General features: G+C 42.6%; 1 protein-coding gene and 1 long non-coding RNA gene across 5 annotated transcripts in view; one reads left to right on the top strand and one right to left on the bottom strand.

Moving 5' to 3' along the window:
• The window catches only part of LOC129057656 (uncharacterized), a 95,372-nt gene extending 73,053 nt beyond the window's left edge, over window positions 1-22,319 (bottom strand). For 2 of the 4 annotated variants that reach the window (XR_008522305.2, XR_008522304.2), the window contains exon 1: window positions 2,731-2,824. This is a non-coding gene — a long non-coding RNA (uncharacterized LOC129057656). Of the gene's footprint in view, window positions 1-2,730; window positions 2,825-3,028; window positions 3,154-21,890 lie in introns of those variants that run through there. The other 2 variants (XR_008522303.2, XR_010136263.1) reach the window with 2 other exon arrangements.
• RMND5A (required for meiotic nuclear division 5 homolog A) overlaps window positions 21,197-24,623 on the top strand; it is a 60,034-nt gene continuing 56,607 nt past the window's right edge. Inside the window, exon 1 of the mRNA XM_002811814.6 lies at window positions 21,197-21,716. Within this exon, the coding sequence (XP_002811860.1) occupies window positions 21,575-21,716 (142 nt within the window). The 5' untranslated portion in view covers window positions 21,197-21,574. The remainder of the gene's footprint in view (window positions 21,717-24,623) is intronic.

Raw genomic sequence — 24,623 nt, 5'->3', positions numbered from 1 at the left:
CTTCTTTTCCAATAGTAAATCGAGTCATGGATTTCCAGCACTCCCTTAGTTCTAAAGGGAGAACCATGACTCTGTTCATAGCAAGAACATGGAGTCTCTTACAGAAGGCATTTTTCTCTTTATGTGTGTATAAAGTTGATGTGTTGAGGCCAGGCGTGGTGGCTCACGCCTGTAATCCCAGCACTTTGGGAGGCTGAGATGGGCAGATCACCTGAGGTCAGGAGTTCCAGACCAGCCTGGCCAACGTGGTGAAAACGCATCTCTACTCAAAATACAAAAATTAGCTGCGTTGTGGCGCTTGCCTGTAATCCCAGCTACTCGGGAGGCTGAGTCAGGAGAATCGCTTGAACCTGGGAGGCAGAGGGAGGTTGCGGTGAGCTGAGATCATGTCACTGCACTCCAGCCTGGGCAACAGAGGGAGACTCCGTTTCAAAAAAAAAAAAAGATAATCTGTTGAAAAATTAAGCAGCATCATCATCTTGAGCCCTCATCAACAGGCATTAAATGTAATTTTTTGTTTGTTTTTGAGACGGAGTCTCTCTCTTGTCCTCCAGGCTGGAGTGTAGTGGCGGAATCTTGGCTCACTGCAACCTCTGCCTCCCGGGTTCAAGCGATTCTTCTGCCTTAGCCTCCCGAGTAGCTGAGATTACAGGTGCGTGCCACTGCGCCCAGCTAGCTTTTGTATTTTTACTAGAGATGGGGTTTCACCATGTTGGCCAGGCTGGTCTGGAACTCCTGACCTCAGGTGATCTGCCCGCCTCCACCTCCCAAAGTGATGGGATTACAGGCGTAAGCCACTGCACCCAGCAATGTAATGTATTAAACTGCTAATTATTCATTGGTCTTAAAAATTTCATTTATAACAAGTGAAATTTATGTAATTACGGTTAATATTAATGGTAATAGAAAAGGAGGAGACCTAGAATTTTTCTTAACAGTCAGTGCATTGACATATTATAATTTTTGTATTATAGAACAGAATTTTTGTTTTTTGATACAATGTCTCACTCTGTCATCCAGGCTAGAGTGCAGTGGTGCGATCACGACTCATTACAGCCTCAACCCTCAGGGCTTAAGTGATCCTCTTACTTCAGAGTCCTAAATCACTGGGACTATAGGCGCATGAAACCATGCCCAGCTAATTTTTAAATTTTTTGGAGAGAAGGGTCTTGCTATGTTTTGCAGGCTGGTCTTGAACTCCTGGGCTCAAGTGATGCTCCTGCTTTGGCCTCCCAAAGTGCTGGGATTACACGGATGAGCTACCACGCCTGGCATAAAACATAATTTTAATTCAGTGCTTCTATACTACTTAAATACTAGTGCTAAATTGAGAGAGGTGCAGGGAAGAGAAAATTGAAGATAAATTGACAATTTAGTGATTGGGTATGTTGAAACCAGTTATTTTTCTGTTCTCCTAAAACGGATGCTGTCACTTTAAATTTAATATAAAGCAAACACTGATCTGCCAAGGGAAACTGGCAAAAGAATTGTTAAATTGGTAACTTAGGTTAGTAAGTTAAAATTGCCAAACTGGGTTCCTGCCTAAGATGGCCATGGGAGACGGTAAAATTAGGTTGAATTTTCCTAAGTGGCTGAAAACTATCTTCTGTTTGGTGGAAAATATGCAAGAAGTTTTGGCTCCTGACTATAACACAGTGTCTTGTATGTTTTATATGGAGAAATGAGAGTGAGAAAAGTGAGAGTGAGGTTGGAAAAATATGTGACAAGCTGCCCAAAGAAGATTGAAAAAATCTTGTCACTGTTTTTACAATTTCTTTCAGAAGCATGTAGATATTTTACCTCTGAGTCTCAGGAGCAGTCATATAAAATTCTTCCCAGAAAAAGTAGTAAATTTGACAAACTGCCAACAAAAGGACTTAGTCTAAGTAAAACTTCAGGAAATTTAGAAAATTATAGAGTTTTAGAGAGAATTAAGAAACCATGAGGAAAGAAATCCATATGTGTCATAGAATATATACACACATGCATATACACACACATGCACACTCATGTATGATATTTTTAGTAAGATACTCTAAAGAAATCTTGGCTTGGCCGGGCATGGTAGCTCACGCCTGTAATCCCAGAACTTTGGGAGGCTGAGGCGCGTGGATCACCGGAGGTCAGGAGTTCAAGACCAGCCTGGCCAATGTGGTAAAATCCTGTCTCTACTAATAATACAAAAAAAATTAGTCAGGTGTGGTGGTGCACACCTGTAATCCCAACTATTCAGGAGGATGACGCAGGAGAATCGCTTGAGAGGCGGAGGTTGCAGTGAGCTGAGATCGCGCCATTGCACTCCAGCCTGGGCGATAAGAGCGAGACTCTGTCTCAAAAAAAAAAAAAAAATATATATATATATAGATAGATAGATAGATAGATAGATAGATAGATAGATAGATATAGGCTTTAGGTGACTTTAATTGCAAATTGTTTTAGCTGATTTCTATGCTGTGTTTTGAAACTCTAACTTTGGTATAGGGTCAGGCAGAAACCCATCATTTAATTAAGGAAAGACATCTTCTGCTCCTGCACCTTTCCCAAGGATTCCAAGAAAATGTAGCACTGTTTACCACCACTTAGTAAAGTTGTACAGCATCTGCAGGACTAACTCCCCCCTTCATAGACGTATTTAATCTCCAAAGGTCTAAAATTGCAAAACAATTCTCATGATATAACAGCTTTATGGTGGACACATTTATGAAAAGGTTATATTACAGTGGCTCATACCTGTAATCTCAGCACTTTGGGAGGCTGAGGCGGGTGGATCACTTGAGGTCAATAGTTTGAGACCAGCCTGGCCAACATGGTGAAACCCTGTCTGCATGAAAAAATACAAAAATTAGCCAGGCGTGGTGGCACACACCTGTAGTCCCAGCTACTCGGAGGCTGAGGCAGGAGAATTGCTTGAACCCGGGAGGTGAAGGCTGCAGTGAGCCAACATCATACCATTGCACTCCACCCTGGGCAACAGACAGAGATTCTGTCTCAAAAAAAAAGATTATACACCTGGCCTGGTGGCTCACACCTGTAATCCTAGCACGTTGAGGGCTGAGGTGGGTGGATTGCTTGAGTCCAGAAGTTCAAGACCAGCCTGGGCAGCATAGTGAAACTCTGTCTCTACAAAAAATATAAAAATTAGCAGGTATGGTGGTGCACACCTGTAGTCCCCACTACTCAGGAGGCTGAGGCAGGAGGATCGCTTGAGGCTGGGAGGTGGAGGTTGCAGTGAGTCAAGATTACGCTACTGCACTCCAGTCCAGGTGACAGAACCAGACCCTGTCTCAAAAAGAAAAAAAGAAAAAGAAAAAAAAAAGGTTATAACTAAACAGAGAGTATTTGGTGAAGAACCAGAGTAAGCAGTGACAATTTTACCTACAAGAGAAATGTAGGAGGGAGAGGTCCCAGAGGGCTCCTGTGATGTAGGGAGGCTTCAAGGAAAAGGTGTGATTTCAGCTGGGCTCTGACAGTAGGATCAGACTTGGGATTGAGAGGAAGGCACTAGATTAGCAGAGGAGCTGAGGGGAGCACCAAGACCAGTGTGAACAGACAAAATGAGGCAATGAATTTAGATCAGGAGTAAAGGCTTATGCCAGGAAGTAATTTCCAGAACCAATGGATCAGTTGAGAGAGACAAGGAAGGTTATTGGGTTTAATAAATGGGCAGTGCATGGAGACCCCTGGAGGTGCTATTTCAGCAGATTAGTCATCTATGGACAGAACTATTTATTATTTATAATAAACCATTTGATTTTTTGTGAATAAATTCCTTCATAGTTTCTCATGAAAAATAATATTTTATCCTAAAGATCCCTACTGGAGGACTTTATTGCTTTTTTGGCATGATAAGGTACAAGGATTTTTATCCCTGATAGATAAAGTAGCTTGAGAATCTCCCCTTATTTCAGTAATTTAAACCTAAAAACCTTTGTCTTCAAATCCTTGTTTAAAAAGAGGAAAACCATTTTCCAGCCCACTATACCGGTAACAAAAAAAAAAAAAAAAAAGATTTCAGTCATTATGCCATTGAAATATACACCTTGAGCAGACCTGTAGACAGACTTTAGGTTCATTTCCTCCAATTTGCTTCAAGGCATTGAACTCAACTCTTCATTGAAAAAGCTGTTGCAGACCCAAGCCAGAGGATCCCGTCAAAGTACGAATAGTTGGTTCTGTGGTTTTTGCTTATGCCTTGGAAAATGTGTCATGGAGAAGAGGGTTAGAGAGAAAAGGGCACATGGTACAATGTATACCTACTCTGTCTTTCTACCATATCATGGGGTGTAGACACTAAGACTGAATGTGCCCATATCTAGAGAATGGAGAAGTACCCTGGATATGACTGGATGACAAATGATCTATTTCAATGCAATAATGTGTTTTAGCTGATGGTACATTATTGGATAACCATGATCAGGGTTGATTTGGAAAATGGTATATAAATTATCCACATTCCTTGCAATTGTGAACCCAACTGTAAACAGAATTATATGAATGAGCTTATTAAAATTTAAAACATAAAATGAGGTTTTACCTTCTGATCTCTTGGGACATCTTTGCCCTTGAATCAAACATGGATGTGAAATAAAATGATGCATGTTTGAAATGTAGTTATTAAATTCTCCAACTTTATCTGTGTTGGAGGCCAAAAGAATGAGGGTTGTGATCAACTCAGTATACCACTGGAGGCTATATGAGTAAACAGCAAACTGTTCTCATAAATGCAGAATATTGGCAAACTGACAAACTGTGTCTGCCGCCCAGAGGGAATGCTGAGGGCAGTCACGCCTCAGGCGCAAGTGTTTCTTGTGATTAGGCACATCTGAAGCCTGTAAGCAATAATGGGAACCTGTGATCAATCAAGCAGCTGACCAATTGTTACCTCCTCCTCCCTGCTCTTTCTATGCAGTAAATATGGAGGGCTGTGAAAGCTCAAGGCCCTTGCTCACTATAAAGCAGGCAGCCCTCGACCTCTTCTTTAAAATAGATTCTTTTGTCTTAAGTTTTCATTTCTGCGTTCGTCCTCTTTCATTTAGTCCTGTAGTAACTGTCACAAGCGGCGTTTGTCCTCCTTTGTTCAGTCCCGTAGTGACTGTCACATATTAGGGTATACAAAATAACAGCTAAGAAAAAAAATCTTATTCTTTATTGTATTTTTATGCAATTTTATTCATATGGCTTTAGTTTTAGAGACATGAGTTTCTATACTTCTCTTTCATAATGAAGATTACCCTTTTCCTTTTGTTCAAATCAGTAAGAAAAAGTGGCTGCAGTTACAAATAAGTTACAGTCACCTACATACAATGGGATGAGGCTCTGGGGGACTTCAGGAGGCAGTGAGTATATTGTGCATGTGGAATGTGAATCACAGGGGTCAGAAGGTAGACTGGGGTAGGCGGCCCCTAGATGGCTCCCAGCGACAGCAGCCTCCTCTTATTCTTGTTCTTGTATAATTCCCTCACCTTGATTGTGGCCTGGATCTAGTGACTCTCTTCTAACAAATAGAATGCCAGAAAGGTGAGTCACTTCTGAGATTAGGTTATAAAAATAGGGTGACGTCTGTCTTGCTCTCTTGCTTGCTTATTCTGGGGGGGGGGCAGTTGCCTTGTTGTAAGCACCCCACGGACAAGTCCTATGTGGCAAAGAACTGAGAGTGGCCTCTGGCCAACAGCTAGTGAAGAACTGAGGCTGAATCTAACAACTCATGAGGACTTGAATCCTGCCAACAACCACGTGAGTGAGCTTGAAAACAGATGAAGCCTTCAGATGACTGCAGGCTCAGCCAACACCTTAACTGCATCCTGTGAGTGACCCAGCTAAGCACTCCCAGATTCCTGACCCACCTGTGAGACAATGTTAAGTCAAGTTTTGGAGTAAGTTTGGAGTAATTTAGAGCTTAATTTACACAGCCCTCAAGTAGCATATGGTCTAATTAAGTAAACTAAGCACATAAATAATAGCTAACAAGTATAGTATTTACTACATGCCAGAGATTCTTCTAAGCATTTTACATTTAGTTAATCATTAATCATTTTTATTTATTTATTTTTTGAGACAGGGTCTCACTCTGTCACCCAGACTGGAGTGCAGTGGCATGATCACTGCTCACTGCAGCCTCAAACTCCCCAGGCTCAGGTAATCCTCCCACCTCAGCCTTCCAAGTAGCTGGGAATACAGGTGCGTGTCACCACACCCGGCTAATTTTTGTATTTTTTGTAGAGATGGGGTTTCGACATGTTGCCCAGGCTGGTGGTCTTGATCTCCTGAGCTCAAGTGATCCACTCACCTCGGCCTCCCACAGTGCTGGGATTACAGGCATGAGCCATCACTCCTGGCCAATCATTAATCTTTATTTTTTTTTTCTTTTTCAGACAGTGTCTTGCTCTGTCACCCAGGCTGGAGTGCAGTGGCACGATCTCAGCTCACTGCAACTGCAACCTCTATCTTCTGGGTTCAAGTGATTCTCCTGCCTCAGCCTCCTGAGTAGCTGGGATTACAGGCTTCCACCACCATGCTCGGCTGATTTTTTTTTTTTGTACTTTTAATAGAGATGGGGTTTTGCCATGTTGGGCAGGTTGGTCTCAAACTCCTGACCTCAAGAGATCTGCCCACCTTGGCCTCCCAAAGTGCTGGGATTACAGGCGTGAGCCACCGTGCCCAGCCAATCATTTCACCTTTATGACAACTCTATTAGATATTATTACTATCACCATTTTATAAAGAAATTAAGACAACATGAGGTTAAATAACTTGCTCATGGTCACACAGTAGAGCTGAGTGTCAAACTCAGTTTGGTGCTGGATTTCATGTTCGTTTGTACTGCCTCTTGCCATTTCACATACCATAATAGAAGTATGTACACTTTATGGAAGTACTACAGCATGGAGAATGATTGTATCTGTAGGATAAAAGGGTCAGAAGATTTGCAGACACCTAAGTAGCATTTGAAAGATGGAGGAAAGGGATTCCAGTCAGATGAAATAGCGTATGTTAAGCTATGGGGGCACAGACTGACTGTTACTATTCCTTTCAAATGTTTGTAATCAGGTAGTGTGGTCTTCTTCATATTCTGACCTTCATTTCTATTGATAAACACCACCCTCTCTGAATTCTAGTAAACCATTACTCTTTTTAAGAAAAGTGTAATTCCTGATTCTGAACCAAGTGCAGTGACAGAGGCTCAGAATAAGTTGAGCAGAAAAATCACCTTGTTTGTTTTAACACGAGGTGATTTAGGGGATTAGCAATGGAGGCACTTGTCTCTTGTAGCAACAGAAGCACATTGTTTACACACTGTCTACGTGCTGTCCACTTGGAGTGCCCAACCACTACAATGCTGTCCACTGCTCTTGGAAATAAGGGGAAGATCAGGCATAAGTTTGATAACCACAATCAAGTTTCTATATTTAAATGTAACTTTAAATAATCTTGGCCAGGTGTGGTGGCTCACGCCTGTAATCCCAGCACTTTGGGGGGCTGAGGCGGGCAGATCACCTGAGGTCTGGAGTTTGAGACCAGCCTGGCCAACATGGTGAAACCCTGTCTCTACTAAAAATACAAAAATTAGCCAGGTGTGCTGGCGGGTTCCCATAATCCCAGTTACTCAGGAGGCTGAGGCATGAGAATCGCTTGAACCTGGGAGGCAGAGGTTGCAATGAGCCGAGATTGCACCACTGCACTCCAGCCTGGGGGATGGAGTGAGACTCTGACTCCAAAAAATAAAAATAAAAATAAACAAATAATCTCACATCAGACCCAAATATGACAGAAAAAATGAGAACAGAAAAAAGTGGGGATTAATTATTCACTGGAAAAATTAAAAAAGGTAACACTAAAAACAGAAGAGGCTGTAGATATAGCTAGGGACATAAAAAGAGTGGTTGCCTTTTCCCCTCATTATCATAATTATCCTTAAAGGGTCATTAAACTGGTTTTGAGATAATTGTTGATTTAATGCAGTTGTAAGAAATAATGCAGGGTGATCCCATATACCCTTCACCCAGTTTCCCCCAATGATAACATTTTGCCTAACTACAGCATGACATTACAACCAAAAAATTAACATTGATGCAGTCCATGGAATTTATTCCATTTTCTTCAGTTTTACATGCACTTGTGTGTGTATGTGCTTACTTCTATGCAATTTTATCATGTGTGTAGAATCATGTGACCACCACAATCAAGGTACAGAACTGTTCCATCACAAGGATCCTTCACGCCACACTTCTGTAGCCACAGCCATTTCTATCCCTCTTATTGTCCCCAGTCCCTGGCAACCACCAATCTGTTCTTCATCTCTACAGTTTTGTCATTTCAAGAACACTATATAAAAATAATCTTTTGAGGCTGACTTTTTTCACTCAGCATAATTCCTTTGAGATTCATCCATGTTGTTATGGTATTAATAGTTCATTCCAATTTATTGCTGAGTAGCATTCCATGGTATGGATATACCACAGTTTAACTGTTCACCCACTGAAGGGCATTTGGGTTGTTTCTTATGTGGAGCTATCACAAATACAGTTTATATGAGCATTTTGTACAGGTTTTTGTGGGAACATAAGTGCCCAAGAATGTAATTGCTGAATGCACGTTTAGTTTTGTAAACGAAACAAAACAAAACACCACACTCTGTTCCAGAGTGGCTGTATCTTTTTATGCTCCCACCAGCAACGTATAAGTAATCCCAATTTTTCTGCATCCTCAGCAGCATTTGGTATATTACTATATTTTATTTTAGCCATCTTGATAGGTGTGTAACAGTATCTCATTGTGGTATACATTTGTATTTTGCTAATAACTAATAATTGTTGAATTCTTTTCATGTCCTTATTTGCCATCTGCATAGCCTCTTTAATGAAATGTATGTTCGTCCTTTACCTTTTTCTGATAGGATTTTCTGTACTGTTGAGTTTTGAGAGTTCTATGTATATAGTCTAGATACAAGTCCTTAGCAGGAGATGTGGTTTGCAAAGGTATTGTCTCAGCCTGTATTTTGTTTTTTCCAAGGTCTTCACAGAATCCTTTGCAGAGTAAAAGTTTTTAATTTTGATGAAGTTCAGTTTAACAACTTTTCATTTCATAGACTGTGCTTTTGGTGTCAAATTTAAGACCTCTTTGTGTGGTCCTATGTTCCAAAGATTTTCATCTATTTTTTCTAAGTTTTACATTTTACATTAAATGATTTATTTATTTATTTATTTATTTATTTATTTATTTATTTATTTTTGAGACTGAGTCTCACTCTGTTGCCCAGGCTGGAGTGCAATGGTATGATCTCAGCTCACTACAACCTCAGCCTCCTGGGTTGAAGCGATTCTCCTGCCTCAGCCTCCTGAGTACCTGAGATTACAGGTGCCCACCACCACACCCGGCTAATTTTTGTATTTTTAGTAGTGACGGGGTTTCACCATGTTGCCCAGGCTGGTTTCAAACTCCTGACCTCGTGATCCGCCCGCCTCGGCCTCCCATAGTGCTGGGATTACAGGCATGAGCCACTGTGCCAGGCCTCCTCTATTGTTTTTGTTTTCAATTTCATTGGGTTTTTTCTTTATTATTTCCTTCCTTCTGCTTGCTTTGAGTTTATTTTGCTCTTCTTTTTCTTGTGTCTTGAAGTGAGACTTCCTTTCTGACCCACGGATTTTTAGAAATGTGCTGGTTAGTTCCCAAGTGTTTGGAGATTTTCCTGTTATTTTTCTGTTCGATTGTTTCCGGTTTGATTCCATTGTGCTCACAGAACATAACTTCAATTTCAATTGAACAAATTGAACAAATTTCAATTTTTTATAATTTGTTGAGTTTTGTTCTATGGCTCAGGGTATGATCTATGTTGGTATATGTTTCATGGGCACTGAAAAAGAATGTGTATTCTTGGTGTTATTGGGTGGAGTATTCTATAATGTTGATTAAATCATGTCTGTTGGTGGTGATGCTGAGTTTTTTCAAATCCATGCTGATTTTGTCTAGTTGTTCTATCAATCATTGATAGATGGGTGTTGAAGTCTCCAACTATTATTTTGAATTGATTTATTTCTCCTTCCAGTTCTATCAGTTTTTTATTTCACATATTTTGCTGTTCTGTTGTCTAGTGCTTATATATTTTGAATTGCCATGTCTTCTTGGTGGATTGACCCTCTTACCATTATATAACGTCCAATTCTGTCACTGGTAATTTTCTTTGCTCTGAAGTCTTCTTTAGGTGGTATTAATATAGCCATTTGTGTTTTCTTTTGATTATATTTGCATATCTTTTAACATTTAACCTGCCTGTATCATTATATTTGAAATGAACTTGTTGCAGACATCATAGAGTTGGGTCATTTTTTTTTTCTTTTGAGTCAGGGTCTCGCTATGCTGCCCAGGCTGGTCTCAAACTCCTGGGCTGAAGTGATCCTCTTGCCTTAGCCTCCTGAATAGCTGGGATTACAGGTATGCACCACAGCACCTGGCTTTTAATCCACTCTGCCAATCTCATTTTTAATTGTTATATTTGCAAATGTACATTTACATTTAATGTAATTACATGTTAGGGCTTATGTATGCCATTTTTTTTGTTTCTGTGTGTTCACTTTGTTTTCATTTATCTGATTTCCTGTATCCTGCCAACCTGTGGGTTATTTGTTCAATCATCACCACTATTCATCTCCAGAATCTTTTCATCACCCCAAACAGAAACTCTCTACCCATTAAACAATAACACCCCTTCACCTTTATCTACAACGTTTTTATTGCACCCCTTTGTATATCTTTTTAGTGGTTACTCTAGGTTTTACATTATATATATTCATCACAGTCTACTGGTGTCATCTTTTTACTAGTTTAAGTATAGAAACCTTACCTCCCTTTACATTATCACCCTGTTTATAATAGTCTTAAATATTTTCTCTACATGCATTTAGAACTACATTAAACAATACTATACTTTTTGCTTCCACTATCAATTTAGAAATTTTAAAAACTCAAGAGGAGGAAAGTTTATTGTATATACCCATATTTTTTGCTGTGGTTTTCCTTCATGTTCCAAGTTTCCTTCTTTTATAATTTCCTTTCTGTTTAGAAAATTTCTTTAGCCATTCTTTTTGGTAGGTCTGCTGGTGACAAATTCTCTTACCTTTCCTTCATCTGAAATGTCTCCATTTCCCTTTCATTACTGAAGGACATTTTCACTGGACATTGGATTCTAGGTAGACAATTCTTTTAGTTCAGTACTTGAAGAATGTTATGCCATTTCCCTCTGGTCTCCATGGTTTCAGGTTAAAAATCTGCTGTCACTTGAATTGGTCCTCCCCTATCAATAATGCACCATTTCTCTAAAGCTGTTTTCAGTATCAATATTTTTTCGTTATCTTCAACCTTCAGAAGCTTAATTATCACATGTCTTAGCATCATAGATTTATTTTGATTTATCCTACTTGGGATTTGTTCAGTTTCCTGAATCTGAAGGTTCATCTCTTTTGCCAAGTAAGGGGAATTTTCAGCTATTCTTTGAATTTTTTTTCCTTTTAAGTATCATGCAGATCCTTGAGACCCTGTTCATTATTTCCCCTATCTCTATTGTTCAGATTGGGTAAGTTCTATCGGTCTGTCCTCAATCCACTGATTCTATCCTATGGTATCTTCAATCTACTATTGAGCCCATACAGCAAGTTTTAAAATTTTACTTGTACCTGTTTTCTGTTCTATAATTTTCATTTAATTCTTTAATAAATTTTTTTTTTGCTGGGTTTAAAATTTTTGTTTCAAGAGAATTTGAATGATTGTTGAAGCATTTTATGATGCTATTTTAATATCATTGTTAGATAATTTCAACACTTGATTTATCTTATTATTTGACAGCCATTGATTGCTTTTCTCATCCGTGTTGTGATTTTTCTGGTTCTTGGATGAATGATTTTTTATTGTATCCTGGATATTTTGGATAGCATATTATAAGAGTTTGGATTTGTATCCTATTTAATAATTATTATTCTTCTTCCTTCTTCCTTCTTCTTCTTCACAGGCATGTTTAGTTTCCCTCTGGGCCCCACTGACAGTACCTTGGCAAAACTGAAGTACTGACTCACACGGCCTTATTGCAAATGGTGGGCTGGAAGTTCAGCTCTCCTATTGCTCCACTGACAACATCCCAGTGAAACTGTGGCACCAACTTCGACCACCTTGATGCCTCTGATTGGGGATGTAAGCTTGGCTCCTTGCTCAATCTGCTGGGAGAACTGGAGCATTGCCTGCTTCTATAAGGTAGGGAATAAAAGGTCAGCTCCCAGTCAGGCCTACCAAAGTCACCCACAGGGAACTGGAAAGCTGCCTCCCACTTCCATAGTTTAAGGGGTAGTGGGGAATATCAACTTCCTGGTTGGCTCTGCTGAAACTGTGCTGGGGGTTGAGGTTTGGGGAATGCAGTTGTTCCATCAGTGTTTGGTTGGACTAGGGAAGAAGCTGATGAGGTTTTTCGTCGTTGGGCCACACTTTTTTCTATTCTTTGACTAGGGAAAACAGGCTTTCCATGGGTCTTTGTTTTGTCTGTGCCTATTCATGGTGCAGGGCTGCAGAATTCTGTAGTGCCTTGTCCGAAATTTAGGGGGAAATGAGGAAACTAGGGAATTTACCACATGTCATTCAAGTCTTGAGATCCCTAGGCAATCTGACTTCTTTCCACCTTTCGAAGTCTTCCTATGCTTGTTTTTTGTGTTATATCCAGGTTTTTCTGGGAGGGCCTAGGAAAAATGGGACTACTCTATCTTGGTGGAACCAGAAGTCTCAAAAGGCCATTTTTATTTTATTTTATTTTTTGAGACAGGGTGTGGCTCTGTTGCCTAGGCTGGAATGCAGTGTTGTGATTTAGGCTCACTGCAACCTCTACCTCCTGGGCTCAAGCTATCCTTCTACCTCAGCTTCCCAAGTAGCTGGGACTACAGGCACATGCCACCGTGCCCTGCTAATTTTATATTTTTTGTAGAGATGGCATTTCGCCGTGGTGCCCAGGCCGGTCTTGAACTCCTCGGTTCAAACAATCTGCCCACCTTGGCCTCCCAAACTGCTGGGATTACAGGTGTGAGCCACAGTGCCTGGCCTCAAAAGGCCATTTTTAAATACTTGCTTTAGTTTTCCGCCTAGAGACTCCTCCAGGTTGTCAAAAGCCATGAATCCTGTAGTTCATCAATTTACAACCCAAACCTTACCCTGCACAGATGCATAAGATATATAAACAGTCTGAATCAAATACATAGGAAGACTTCCAGTTTCCAGTTCATATAAGGAGTTTGGAAGTCATCACTCCATTCTAACCACAAGCAAAAACTGAACAAACTCTTCTTAGATTTTGTTTTGTTTTGTTTTGAGACAGGGTCTCTTTTTGCCCAAGCTGAGTGCTGGGGCACGATCATGGCTTAATACAGCCTCGACCTCCTGGGCTCAAGTTATCCTCCTGCCTCAGCCTCCCGCGTAGCTGGGACTATAGGCGCACATCACCACGCCTGGCTCATTTTTTGTATTTTTTTGTAGAGGTGTTTTTCACCATGTTGCTGAGGCCAGTATTCTTAGATTCTTTACAGAAGTGAGGTCACAGGGCAAACTGCTGCCTCCTAAGCTGGAGGGTCAGATAAGCAGATACAGAGAATTGCAACATGCTGGAGCAGAATCTCAGAAACAGAAATCTCTGAGTGAAGCAGTACTCATGAGGAAAACCTAAACTGTAATTGAAGAAATGCTGAGACTCACAGTGGACAAGTCTGAGAGTTAAAAACCCTAGGATGGGGCAGTGGGGCGAGGCTGTCATAGAAGGTTCTCAAACTTGTGTGGGTTTTACCTCTTAGAGCTTTGGCAGGTTCTCACAGTGAATATCAGAGAAAAAAAATCCATGCTTCTGGAAGGAGAAAGGAAAAAGTTATTTTGAAATATGCCAGAGCATTCAATGATAAAGAAAAAAGTCTTGGGAGAGCCAGAGGAGAAAAGTACCTTACCTATAGAAGAACAAAGATAAGAATTAGATCAGGACTTCTCAGAAACTATGCAAGCAAGAAGGGAGTAGAATGAAGTATCTCAAGTGTTGAGAAAAAACCCTCCAACGTAGAATTCTGTATCCTGTGGAATTATCCTTCAAAAACGAAGGAGAAATAAGCACTTTCTCAGACAAACGAAAATTGAGGGAATTTGTTGCCAGTAGACCTGCCTTGCAAGAAATGTTAAAAGAAGTTCTTCAGAGAGAAGGAAAATCATGTGTCAGAAATTCTGATCTACATGGAGAAAGGAAGAGCAATAGAGAAAGAATAGCTGAAAATAAAGTAAAAAACTTAACTTTTTCTTAGTTGATCTGACAGATAATAGTTTATTCAAAATGATAGCAATGATGTATTGAATGATTATAGTTTATATATAAATGCAAAGAATGACAGCAGTTATACAAGGGACTGGAGGGAATAATTAGGGATATTTCATTATTATAAAGTATTTGCACTACCCATGAAGTGGTACAGTGCTATTTGAAAGTGGACTTGGATTAGTTGTAAATGTATATTGCAACTTTAGGGCAACTACTAAAAAAAGTTGGAAAAAGAAGTACAATTCATATGCTAAGAAAGGAAAGAGAGAAAGTGAAATCATAAGAGGAAATAATAGCACCTTGCACTTCCATGGGGCTTCATGGTTTATGAGCACTTAAAAAAATCATACATATAAAAATATGTGTGTAATTTAAAAATATTTAACAATGTTTACTTCACCTACCTTGCAACATTAATATATATTCTCTCAACAATGTTGCAAGGTAGGTGGAGTAGACTTTGTTATTGAAAACAAAACAAAACAAAAAAGAACAATGAAGTTTGGTTAAAGGTTCTTACCTAAGGTTAAAAAGTTGGTAAGAGAAAATGTTAACAATTTTTGTGAATTTTAGCCCTGTGCTCCTATTAGCAAACCATGCTACCTAGAATAAATTGTCCTTTATTCTACTGGACATAGCATGCTTAACAAGTAATCATGGAGCATAATTTCGCCTTTTGAAGTACAATGACTTACAAGTTATAGAGTCAGAAAGATTTGAATTCAAATTCCAGCTCTACCACTTTATTAGCTGTGTAATCTTGGATAAATTACTAATCCCCTCTGTGCCTCAATTTCTTCATCTATAACACAGGGATAATAATCCAAATACTATTTATTTTTAAATTGTATTATTTATTTATTTATTTATTTTGAGACAGAGTTTTGCTCTTGTTGCCCAACCTAGAGTGCAATGGCACGATTTCGGCTCACCGCAACCTCTGCCTCCGGGGTTCAAGCAATTCTCCCGCCCCAGGCTCCCGAGTAGCTGGGATTACAGGCATGCGCCACCATGCCTGGCTAATTTTGTATTTTTAGTAGAGACAGGGTTTCTCCATGTTGGTCAAGCTGGTCTCAAACTCCCAACCTCAGGTGATCTGCCAGCCTCGGCCTCCCAAAGTGCTGAGATTACAGGCATGAGCCACCACACCCGGCATTATTTACTTTAAAAGATTGCTTTGAGGACTGAGATAATCACACATTTAAAGCAGAATGCCTAGCATGTTATAAGCACTCAATAAATTGTAGCTATTTATTAAAACCAAAATCAAAAATCAAAAATCCAAACCAAAACAAAAAAACAAACCTCATCGCATTTCCATAATGAGGAAGTAATGATTCAGACTCCAAGCTTTTGAAAACAGGAAAGATGCCTCTGTCTATTCCTGTTTGGTTGTGTTGCACCTCACATGTTACTTAATAAGCCCTGGCATCTCTGTAATTTTAGAACTGGAAGGAACTTAAAGCTATTCCAAGCTTCTCATTTTATAGATAAAGAATCTGAGGCTGAGAGGGGTTGAATGAATTACTTCAAGATTACAGTGCTACCACTCTTCCTGCTACAGCTGGTAAAGCACACCAACAGTGAGCAGGAAACAAACCTAAGAAAAACATCCAGATTCCAGAAAGGAAAAGACTCAGACAACAAAACCTGAGAGCAGGTTTCAAAAGTTATAAATAACCCCCTACAGGCTAAGCACCCAGGTACGAGGGCAGTGCCTACAAACTATACTCAAGGAAGTCTATCAGGTCCTCATGGAAGTCTATGAGGGGGTAATTTAACAGTAGTCAACCAGACTAGAACTGCCCTGGACTTCATGAGTGGTGAGGGCCACAGTGAGGAGGGCTATGCCGCTGAGCAGAGGCTATTTTCTACAAACAGTGGAGCTGAAAGACAGGGATGGTGGACACAGAAGTGTAATACTGTCAATACTGCATATCCAATCCCTAAGAGTCAGTCATAATGGCGAGCAAGCATCATTAATCCAGCCAGCAAATGGGCCCCAAACCACACAGGTGACATAAAAGATGTAGAAAATATTCAGATTAAGACTTTTTGCTAATAGTTGTGCTTTCACCCATTTCTTCAACTGGTCATAGCAGCAATTCCCAGAAATGTCTCAGATAGATATATATTTTTTACTTGAAAATGATAAAAATGTGCCAGGCACAGTGGGTAACTCATGCCTGTAATCTCAACTACTTGGGAGGCTGAAGCAGGAGAATCGCTTGAGCCCAGGAGTTTGAGACTGCAGTGAGCCATAATTGCAGCGAGACATTGACTCTTAAAACACAAAACAAAACAAAACAAGATAAAAATTGATTTGTTTAAATGAGAATAAATGCTATTTTTCGCAATTCAGTATTTCTTTTAATAACACATTTTGTCAGTTTACTTTTACTTTTATATTAGCTGTGAGCTACAGTAGTCAGGAAATTAGTAAGTTCTTTGCCAACCTCGCTGATTCATTTTTATTAATAGAATTATAAACGTAGTCTTTCTTACCCTTACCTGAAAGTGTATTTTGCATAAAAGCAGGTTTTTAAAAATATAATTTCTCAAATTTAAGAGATGAAATTTTGCTTTTTTCTATCTTGTCTGTCTCTGGTTTCGGTCTTCTAAGAATAATTCAAAGTGAAAAGAGTATGTATGAGATATGTTGAATAAGCTATAAGCTAGTGTAACAGCTATTAAGCATTTTAAAAAGATGTCAAAAGCAGTTCTAAAAACTGTTTTTGTTGTTGGAGAAATGTTAAGAGGACAACAAAAGCTGTTTACAAAATAGTAAATACAATGAGAGCTTTCTTTCATAAAAATGTGCATATGAGTTTATGTGTATGCACAAAAAAGAAAAAATCTGTGGAAATTCACCCCGAATGTTAAAACTGATTTTCTTTTTCTGGGTCTTGGGCTTTCATGGGACTTTTATTTCTGTTTACTTGTTTGTATTTTCTAATTTTCCTACAATAAATATGTATTTTGGCTGAAAGACAAAAGGTTTTCTTTTTCCTTTCTTTTTTTGATGTTTACTTACATTTTACAGAGTCAAATCTGGAGTGGAGGGGAAGACAAGAGCAAAGTCCAGAATGAGTGTCAATTAAAGCTTCTCCAGGCTGAACAGTATGTGGGGGCAGGAGTCCACTTGATACTAAAGTGGGATTTTGTGTGTGTGAGTTCTTTGTTGTGTGGTGAAAATGCAATTATAGAAAACTAATTTGCGCGGTGCGTGGTGGCTCACGCCTATAATCCCAGCACTTTGGGAGGCCGAGGCGGGCGGATCACGAGGTCAGGAGATGGAGATCATCCTGGCTAACACAGCGAAACCCCGTCTCTACTAAAAATACAAAAAAAAATTAGCCGGACGTGGTGGCGGGCGCCTGTAGTCCCAGCTACTCGGGAGGCTGAGGCAGGAGAATGCCATGAACCCAGGGGGCGGAGCTTGCAGTGAGCCGAGATCGCGCCACTGCACTCCAGCCTGGGCGACAGAGCGAGACTCCGTCTCAAAAAAAAAAAAAAAAAAAAAAAAGAAAACTAATTTGCAGTTGCTCTGAAAACTAAATTTGTTTCCCTGTTGTTTCTAGAGGTGCTTCTTTGACAATTCACAGTATAGGCTTAAAGCAATTAGGCAATTAGGCATTGTGTGGAAAGGGCCAATACAAAATGAAGAGGCAACATAAATCTCTGCCCTTACAAGTACTATTTTTCTCTCCCAGCTAATTCTGAAGCCTCTTCTCCTCTAATTTGCGTATTGTTTTTCCTTTAACAAACAATTTTTTTCATGCTGATTAAATCATGGGAGATAAAAGGAAGTCAGCCCAGATCTGAAAACTGATAGTCTAGTTAAGTCAAAACGGCACATGTTGGAAAAGTTAACTAAAAATATGGGGGCACTATGCACTAAGGCCTGAAATGACTTACACAGAGGTCTTACAGCAGTTAAAGGTAGGGCTGGTAGCTTTACTGTGGTCATGGTCTAGATCAGCACTGTCCAACAAAACTTTCTACAGTGATGGAAATATTTATTTTGCGCTGATTAATACAGTAGCCACCAGCTACATGTGGTTATTATTTGATATGTGGTTAGCACAATTGGGGAACTAAATTTCAAATTATCTAGCTTATATTTCAATTTAAATAGCTACATGTGGGTCAGGTGCGGTGGCTCACACCTGTAATACCAGCACTTTGGGAGGCTGAGGCAGGTGGATCACGAGGCCAGGAGTTTGAGACCAGCCAGGCCAATATGGTGAAACCCTGTCTCTACCAAAAATACAAAAATTAGCTGCGCCTGGTGGTGAGCGCCTGTAGTCCCAGCTGCTCAGGACGCTGAGGTAGGAGAATCACTTGAACCCGGGAGACGGAGGTTGCAGTCAGCTGAGATCCCACCACTGCACTCCAGCCTTGGTGACAGAGTAAGACTCCATCTCAAAAAAAAAAAAAAAAAAAAACCTGCTTGTGGCTGGTGATTATGGTATTGAAGAGTGCAGGCCTAGCTTCTAGAAGGTGTCACTAGTTAAAGTAAGACTTGTCTTGTTACTTGAAGAAAGGGAGGATTCGAAAAACAGAATAAAGAAAAGTGTTCCAGGAGAAGACAAAGTATGAATGGGCTGTACTCAAGTCACACTGAGGGTGGGAAAGTGCTTCATGCCTGGATAGAGGTTTGTGCTGTGTTGCTACACAGGGCAGACCACGTCCTTGAGAGAGGATCTGAAGCTGTAGGTAATGAGGAGTCATTAATTATTTGTGATCAGTGGATTATCACGGCTCTTACCTTGTGCCAGGCATTTTGTTGAGTGCCTTAAATGGAATATTTCATACTATAAGAACCCTTTGAAGAAGAAGGAAAAAAAAGACTGAGAAAAGGGTGACTGAGCTTATCAAGGAGATCCTTGAAGAAAAGAGAGGAATAAACATAGATTTGTTTAGGCAGTTTGGCAGTGAAAGAAATGAGTGCTTGAGGAGGGTTAAATGAAGGTTCCTCTCCCAGGTAGGTCAAACCCATTTGGGCTGAAAGTAGAAAGGAAGAACCTACTGCAGAGAAAGAGGGGGAAGATCTGGACGGGGGTGAGAGGCAGCCCGCAGGCCCCAACGGCTGTCTTGGAAAGGGAGAAGGGACCTTTGGGAATGGTCCCATGAGAATGTTCACAAAATGGGTGGTACACAGCAATACTTGGAGAAGATAGAGGTTGCTGGAGCTAGATTTTTTTTTTTTTTTTAAATCTCAGTGAAGAATCACAGACATCTGCCAAGAAAAGAGGGAAGAAAAATGGGGTGGGGAGAAGGGAGATCTGAAATAACATCAGTTGGGGCTGCCCTAATAATGACTACCACCAACTTTATCATGTGGTTATCAAGAGCCTATTATGGGTATTTACATATATTCTCCTTTATCTAACAATTTAGTTAAGTATTAATTCCAATTATTTCTCAGTTATACGGAAGTTAAGGCTCAAAAACGTGATCACTTTAATTTAAGAAAAAGAATTGCCTACCACCTCACGCCAGGGGCTGTTCTAGGCAAAAAATTCAGACAGGCAGGGGGCCTGCCTTCATGGTTTTATGTAAGTGGTGCAGACAGAAAAATAAAACATCAGATCATTTCAGAGTTTAAGTGGTGTGGAAATAATAAAATGTGTTATGGTATTAACGGTGGGGAGGAAGTACATTAGTGTAGTCAGCCAGGGGAGGACCCTGTAAGGGGGGACAAGTGAGCTGAGACCTTCAGGATGAAAAAGGTAGGAGGAAGAGTTTTCTGGGCCAAGGAAAGGGCAAGTGCAGAGGCCCTGAGGCACGAACTAGCTGGGCTCCTGAAGAAATGCAAAGGTAGTGCACCCGATGCTGATCAAGGAGGTCTAGGCCAAGGCTGGAGACGCCATAGCAAGCTATGGGAAGGATTTACCCGAGGGGTAAAGCCGATCCGATCCGATAGCTTAAGGCTTCCTGGGGAGCAAGGGCCGGGCTGCCCGGCTCTCCAGCGCGTGTTCTTTCCACCAGGCTAAGCTGCCCGGCACATGGCTGTGGGGCGAGGCCACCGTCAGGAGAGGTTCCAGGCCAAGGGGCCAAAGGGCCACGGCCCGCGGGGGATGGCGACATGACCTCCTGGGTGTCGCAAGCCCGGGACAGCGCTGACAGCCGGCGCCGGCCTTTCGCGAGCAGCAAGCGGCTCCCCTCACCCGGGCCCGATCACCCCCGCCTTTAATGCCCATCAGGGACCCCCAGCCAACGCAGCACCAGCCCCCGGGCGGCCTGGCTTGGTTTTTCATCCCGGGAGATGGATCCGTCGCCCAAAAGTTCGGAATGACGGTACCCCTTTCCCTTAAGAGCGATGAGGAGACGAAATAAATTGGGGTCAGGGCGACGTCCTATGGAAAACAGCCCTTTGTATTTTTGTCTAGTTTTCACCCATGGCTTTCCAGAAACTACTCGTTTCTCGGTACGCTCTCCAAGTCACCCCCTCCAACAGCGAGCCCGTTGGTTTGGCCCCTCAGCCCGGATTGGCTGAAGGCTTACGCCTCGGCCAGGGATTGGTTTCTTACCACTCGCCGCGCCCATTGGTTGGGGTTCCCCGCTTCTGGGCGGAGTGGTGAGGGCCGGTTTCCACCCCCTTGTTTACGGAGCGCGTAGTTGTAGCGCTCTCCGAGCACTGGGGCTGTCTCCAAAGTTCCCTATTTAGCTCCTCAGGCCAATTGGGGCCTCGCACCACCCTCGCCCTCTCCCTCGCACGCCTTCCGTGTGGTACGGCCCACACCATTAGAGCAGCGGCGCGTGTGGGCGCCCGTCGCGTTCCTCCGCCCGTTCTCGCCGTGTCGCACCCCCCACCCCGAGGGTGTACTTGGTACGGCCCGCGCCGCCTCCTTTCCTCGCCCGGGTGGCCATCTCCCTCCCCCCAGTCGGCGGCGCTTGGTGCCGCCCGGGAGAACCAGGTCATCGGTCGGTTCCCGTGAAAACAAAAACAATCGGCCGCGCCGTCGCAGCCATCCGAACGTCGCGAGCGGGGCCTGGGGACGCGGGGCCGAGTGGAGCGAGCGAACGGGAGCAGCGGCGACGCGCCCGGGGGCCAGGGCGCCATGGGGCAGGCGGGCTCCGGCTGCGCGGGGCTCCCCCGGCGCCGCGGCTAGTGCGCCCGCCGCCTCGGCCGCCTCAGCCTCCCGCGCCGCCCGCTTGGGGGACGAGGAGCAGGACGCGGCCTCGGCGGGGCCCGGGCCGAACGGCTGCGGACACCCGGGCGCCGAGGAGCCGAGCGCCGCCGCCTCCGGCATGGATCAGTGTGTGACGGTGGAGCGCGAGCTGGAGAAGGTGCTGCACAAGTTCTCGGGCTACGGGCAGCTGTGCGAGCGCGGCCTGGAGGAGCTCATCGACTACACGGGCGGCCTCAAGCACGAGATCCTGCAGAGCCACGGTAGGGCGGCCCGCGTGGGCGCGCGGGGCAGGGCCCACCGCCCGAGCCCCGGTCCCGGCCCCGCGGCGGGAATCCCTCACCCACCCTCGCGCCTCTGGCCCAGCCCTTGCCTCCCCTGAGGCGCGGAGGCCGCCAGACCCCTGAGACTTTTTCTCCTCTTTTCGGCCGATTTACCTCGAACCTGCCGCGACCTCGCTGCCAATTCAGAAGGAGCGCGAACCACCCGGAAACCCGGCCCGGAGCCGCGGGCTCCAGTCCGGATAAACGTGGGTGAGGGGGCCGCCCACCGCACCTGCAAACTGCCGTCCTCCCGAGTGGGCGCCCCTCGTCCCCCGCCCCCAGCCGGCCCCGGGAATCTCACGTGGTGCCCGCGGCGCGGTCCTGCGGGCGGTGAGCGAATCGCCTGGGATCCCAGGCTCTGAGTGATGAAGGCAGTGCAGGAAGCTCCCTTTTCCCTCTGTGCCGCCCCGAATCCTTGGCCAGGGGACTTCGTTTCTTCGTTTTATTTTGGAAAGTCGAGCGTTATTCTTAGCTGTGGGTTGACAACAGCAGCTCCTGCAACTTCATGATTTGGCTGTTGTGGACGCAGGTCTTAACTCCGCAGCGGCTCTGACATGGTTCCTTGGAAACCAGCTCAATCAAACCGTTCTGTTCTCCTAGTGTACCTTCTGATGGCATCGAGGAGGAACGGGTGATATTTGCCCAAGTAAATTGTGCACATGTTGCTAGTTACTTGCTTTGCCTGGTTAAGTTCTTTCAAAGAAAATAAATTTTCCTATAGAAGGTGTTTCACCTAGATTTTTTTTTTTTATTGCCCCAAGCCCTGAGGACAGGTACTTTTAAAGGTTTGGTTTTCTTACACTTTAAAAGTCACAGCGATGATTCCTTTTGACCAAGAAGTAAAGGACTTATTTAATGGGTCTTTAATAAGAGGCTGAGGGGGCTTCTCAGCTTGTGGGCTGAACAGAAATTTATGTGAAGGACGTTTTGGTAGCTGGGGGAAGATGCATATTATTTGTGGCAGGTGAGATGAGGGCAGTGGCGTTAGCTGAGTGTCTCTCTCCTTCTCCTTCATTTTTTCACACTTTCCCAGACTGCATTTCAGTTGAGGATGGGTGCTGGTCCATGGGAAAGGAGTCTTATAGCAGCTTCTCATTCTGGACACTGCAGTAATTTTTTAACTCCAGGAAGGAAGTAAACCTGCAGTCATGGTGGATGAGATATTAATATGGAAAAACCGTATTAATTCTCAAAGGAGTTCGAACACTAGTATGGAAAAAGGAGCAGACCTTGGTGGCTGCCTGTGAAGGGAAATTTGACTGACGTGGCGATGATGCTATAGTTGGTAGATACAGGGAAGTGAAGGTGGAATGGGACAGGAATCCAGGGAAGACTTTGAATATGGTTTTGGACATGTGAAGTAAAGTTGAAGGGCTTCATGAAGATAGAATCGAGGGCTCTCATATTTACTGGTGGCTGGAGATGCATAGGTCTAAGATTGTTTTCTGATGTCATTTCTAGGAGGACAGTGGAGGGGATCACTTAGATTGCACAGAAGAAAGACTAGAGTCTAACCACAGTCTTGAATTTTCCTTGGCGAGTGGAGAGCCAAGGCTAGATAGAGCCAGCAGAAACCGAAAAGGGCGAGGGCTTAGAAAAGGAGAGGTTGGTCGGCTTTTATTTGGCTACTGGGAGTCAGTAACCCTCTGTGCTTGCAGTTTCATAGAATTGCCAAGACAAGCCAGATTACTGGGGATTAAGAAGAAAAATGTGATGTGAACCGAGGTGTGGGAAATCCAGTACGGCGGTGGGAGGTATTCCCTCTGTGCTCCCGGCCCCGCCAAGGAACCAGTGGAGGAAGAGAATGAAGGGCCTAGACTTGGAGAGGTGGAAGGAACATTTCCTTTTTAGGGACCAGGTCATAAGGCAGAATTTGAGAGGAAAATGATGGAACAGAAAGTACCTTTCTTCCATGAGAGAGGATGTAAGTTGAAGAGGGATGTGACTGAGCTTTGTTTTAGAAAATTTAGGGCCAGGCTCAGATGGATAAAATGATGGTGAGGAATTGCTGAGGCAGGAATTTGTTTTTGACTCTTCACTGGGTACTAGGGAACTTTTCTCAGAATTTATGGTTTGAGGGGTATTGGCCACACAGTATGCTATGCTGTTAAAAACAGTCTGACTTGGTGAGTTTGTGTGTTCCTTTTTCAGCCTCCTAATTTTTTCCCTCTTGTCTACCAAATTGCTAGTCTTATATTGGTATCTCTTTGATTTCCTTTAATTCTTCAATAATAGGATTAAGTGACTGAAGGTAGTTATAAAACGTGAAAGAAAATAAATACCACAAGTGCCAGGTCTAGTTTCCCAAATAAAATCTTTCTTCTTTTGGTGTTTTTTTTTGTGTGTGTGTAAAGAGAAACATCATGCTTTGGCATCTGGGCTATGGTATTTTTGAAAACAGATGATTTCTAAATTAAAGTTCTTGGCAGGTGATGTGGTAGATATTACATTGAAACTTAAATATACCCTTCTCAAAGGTATTTTACTGAAAACTGAGTTTGGAACTCTATTTTCAAGTTTAAAGGGAAGATTTTTGGGCTTCTGAATATACCTGTCTGGGCAAATGATCCTGATAACCTGAGAGGCTCTAATTGGGAGCCCTCTGTCAGGACTTCGGACCTCATTCTCTGAGATTACTTGTGGTAATACTTGCAATAATCTGGTATGAATAAAACAGAATTTTTGAGGACTATATAGAACACATCATTGCATCATACTGGTGAATGACTGTTGCAGAAGCATCCTTTAGCCAACCTAAAGGGATTGGTTCAGTTTCTGAGCATGAATGTTTTATGTTAAAAATTTTTTTTTCATCTCTAAAGTTGTGAGCAGACAGCTATATACTAA

The sequence above is a fragment of the Pongo abelii genome, chromosome 12 (genome assembly GCF_028885655.2).
Source record: "Pongo abelii isolate AG06213 chromosome 12, NHGRI_mPonAbe1-v2.0_pri, whole genome shotgun sequence".
Lineage (NCBI taxonomy): Eukaryota > Metazoa > Chordata > Mammalia > Primates > Hominidae > Pongo > Pongo abelii.
The sequence above is the reverse complement of the archived record's forward strand: the minus strand, read 5'-3'. Positions and strand labels throughout refer to the sequence as shown.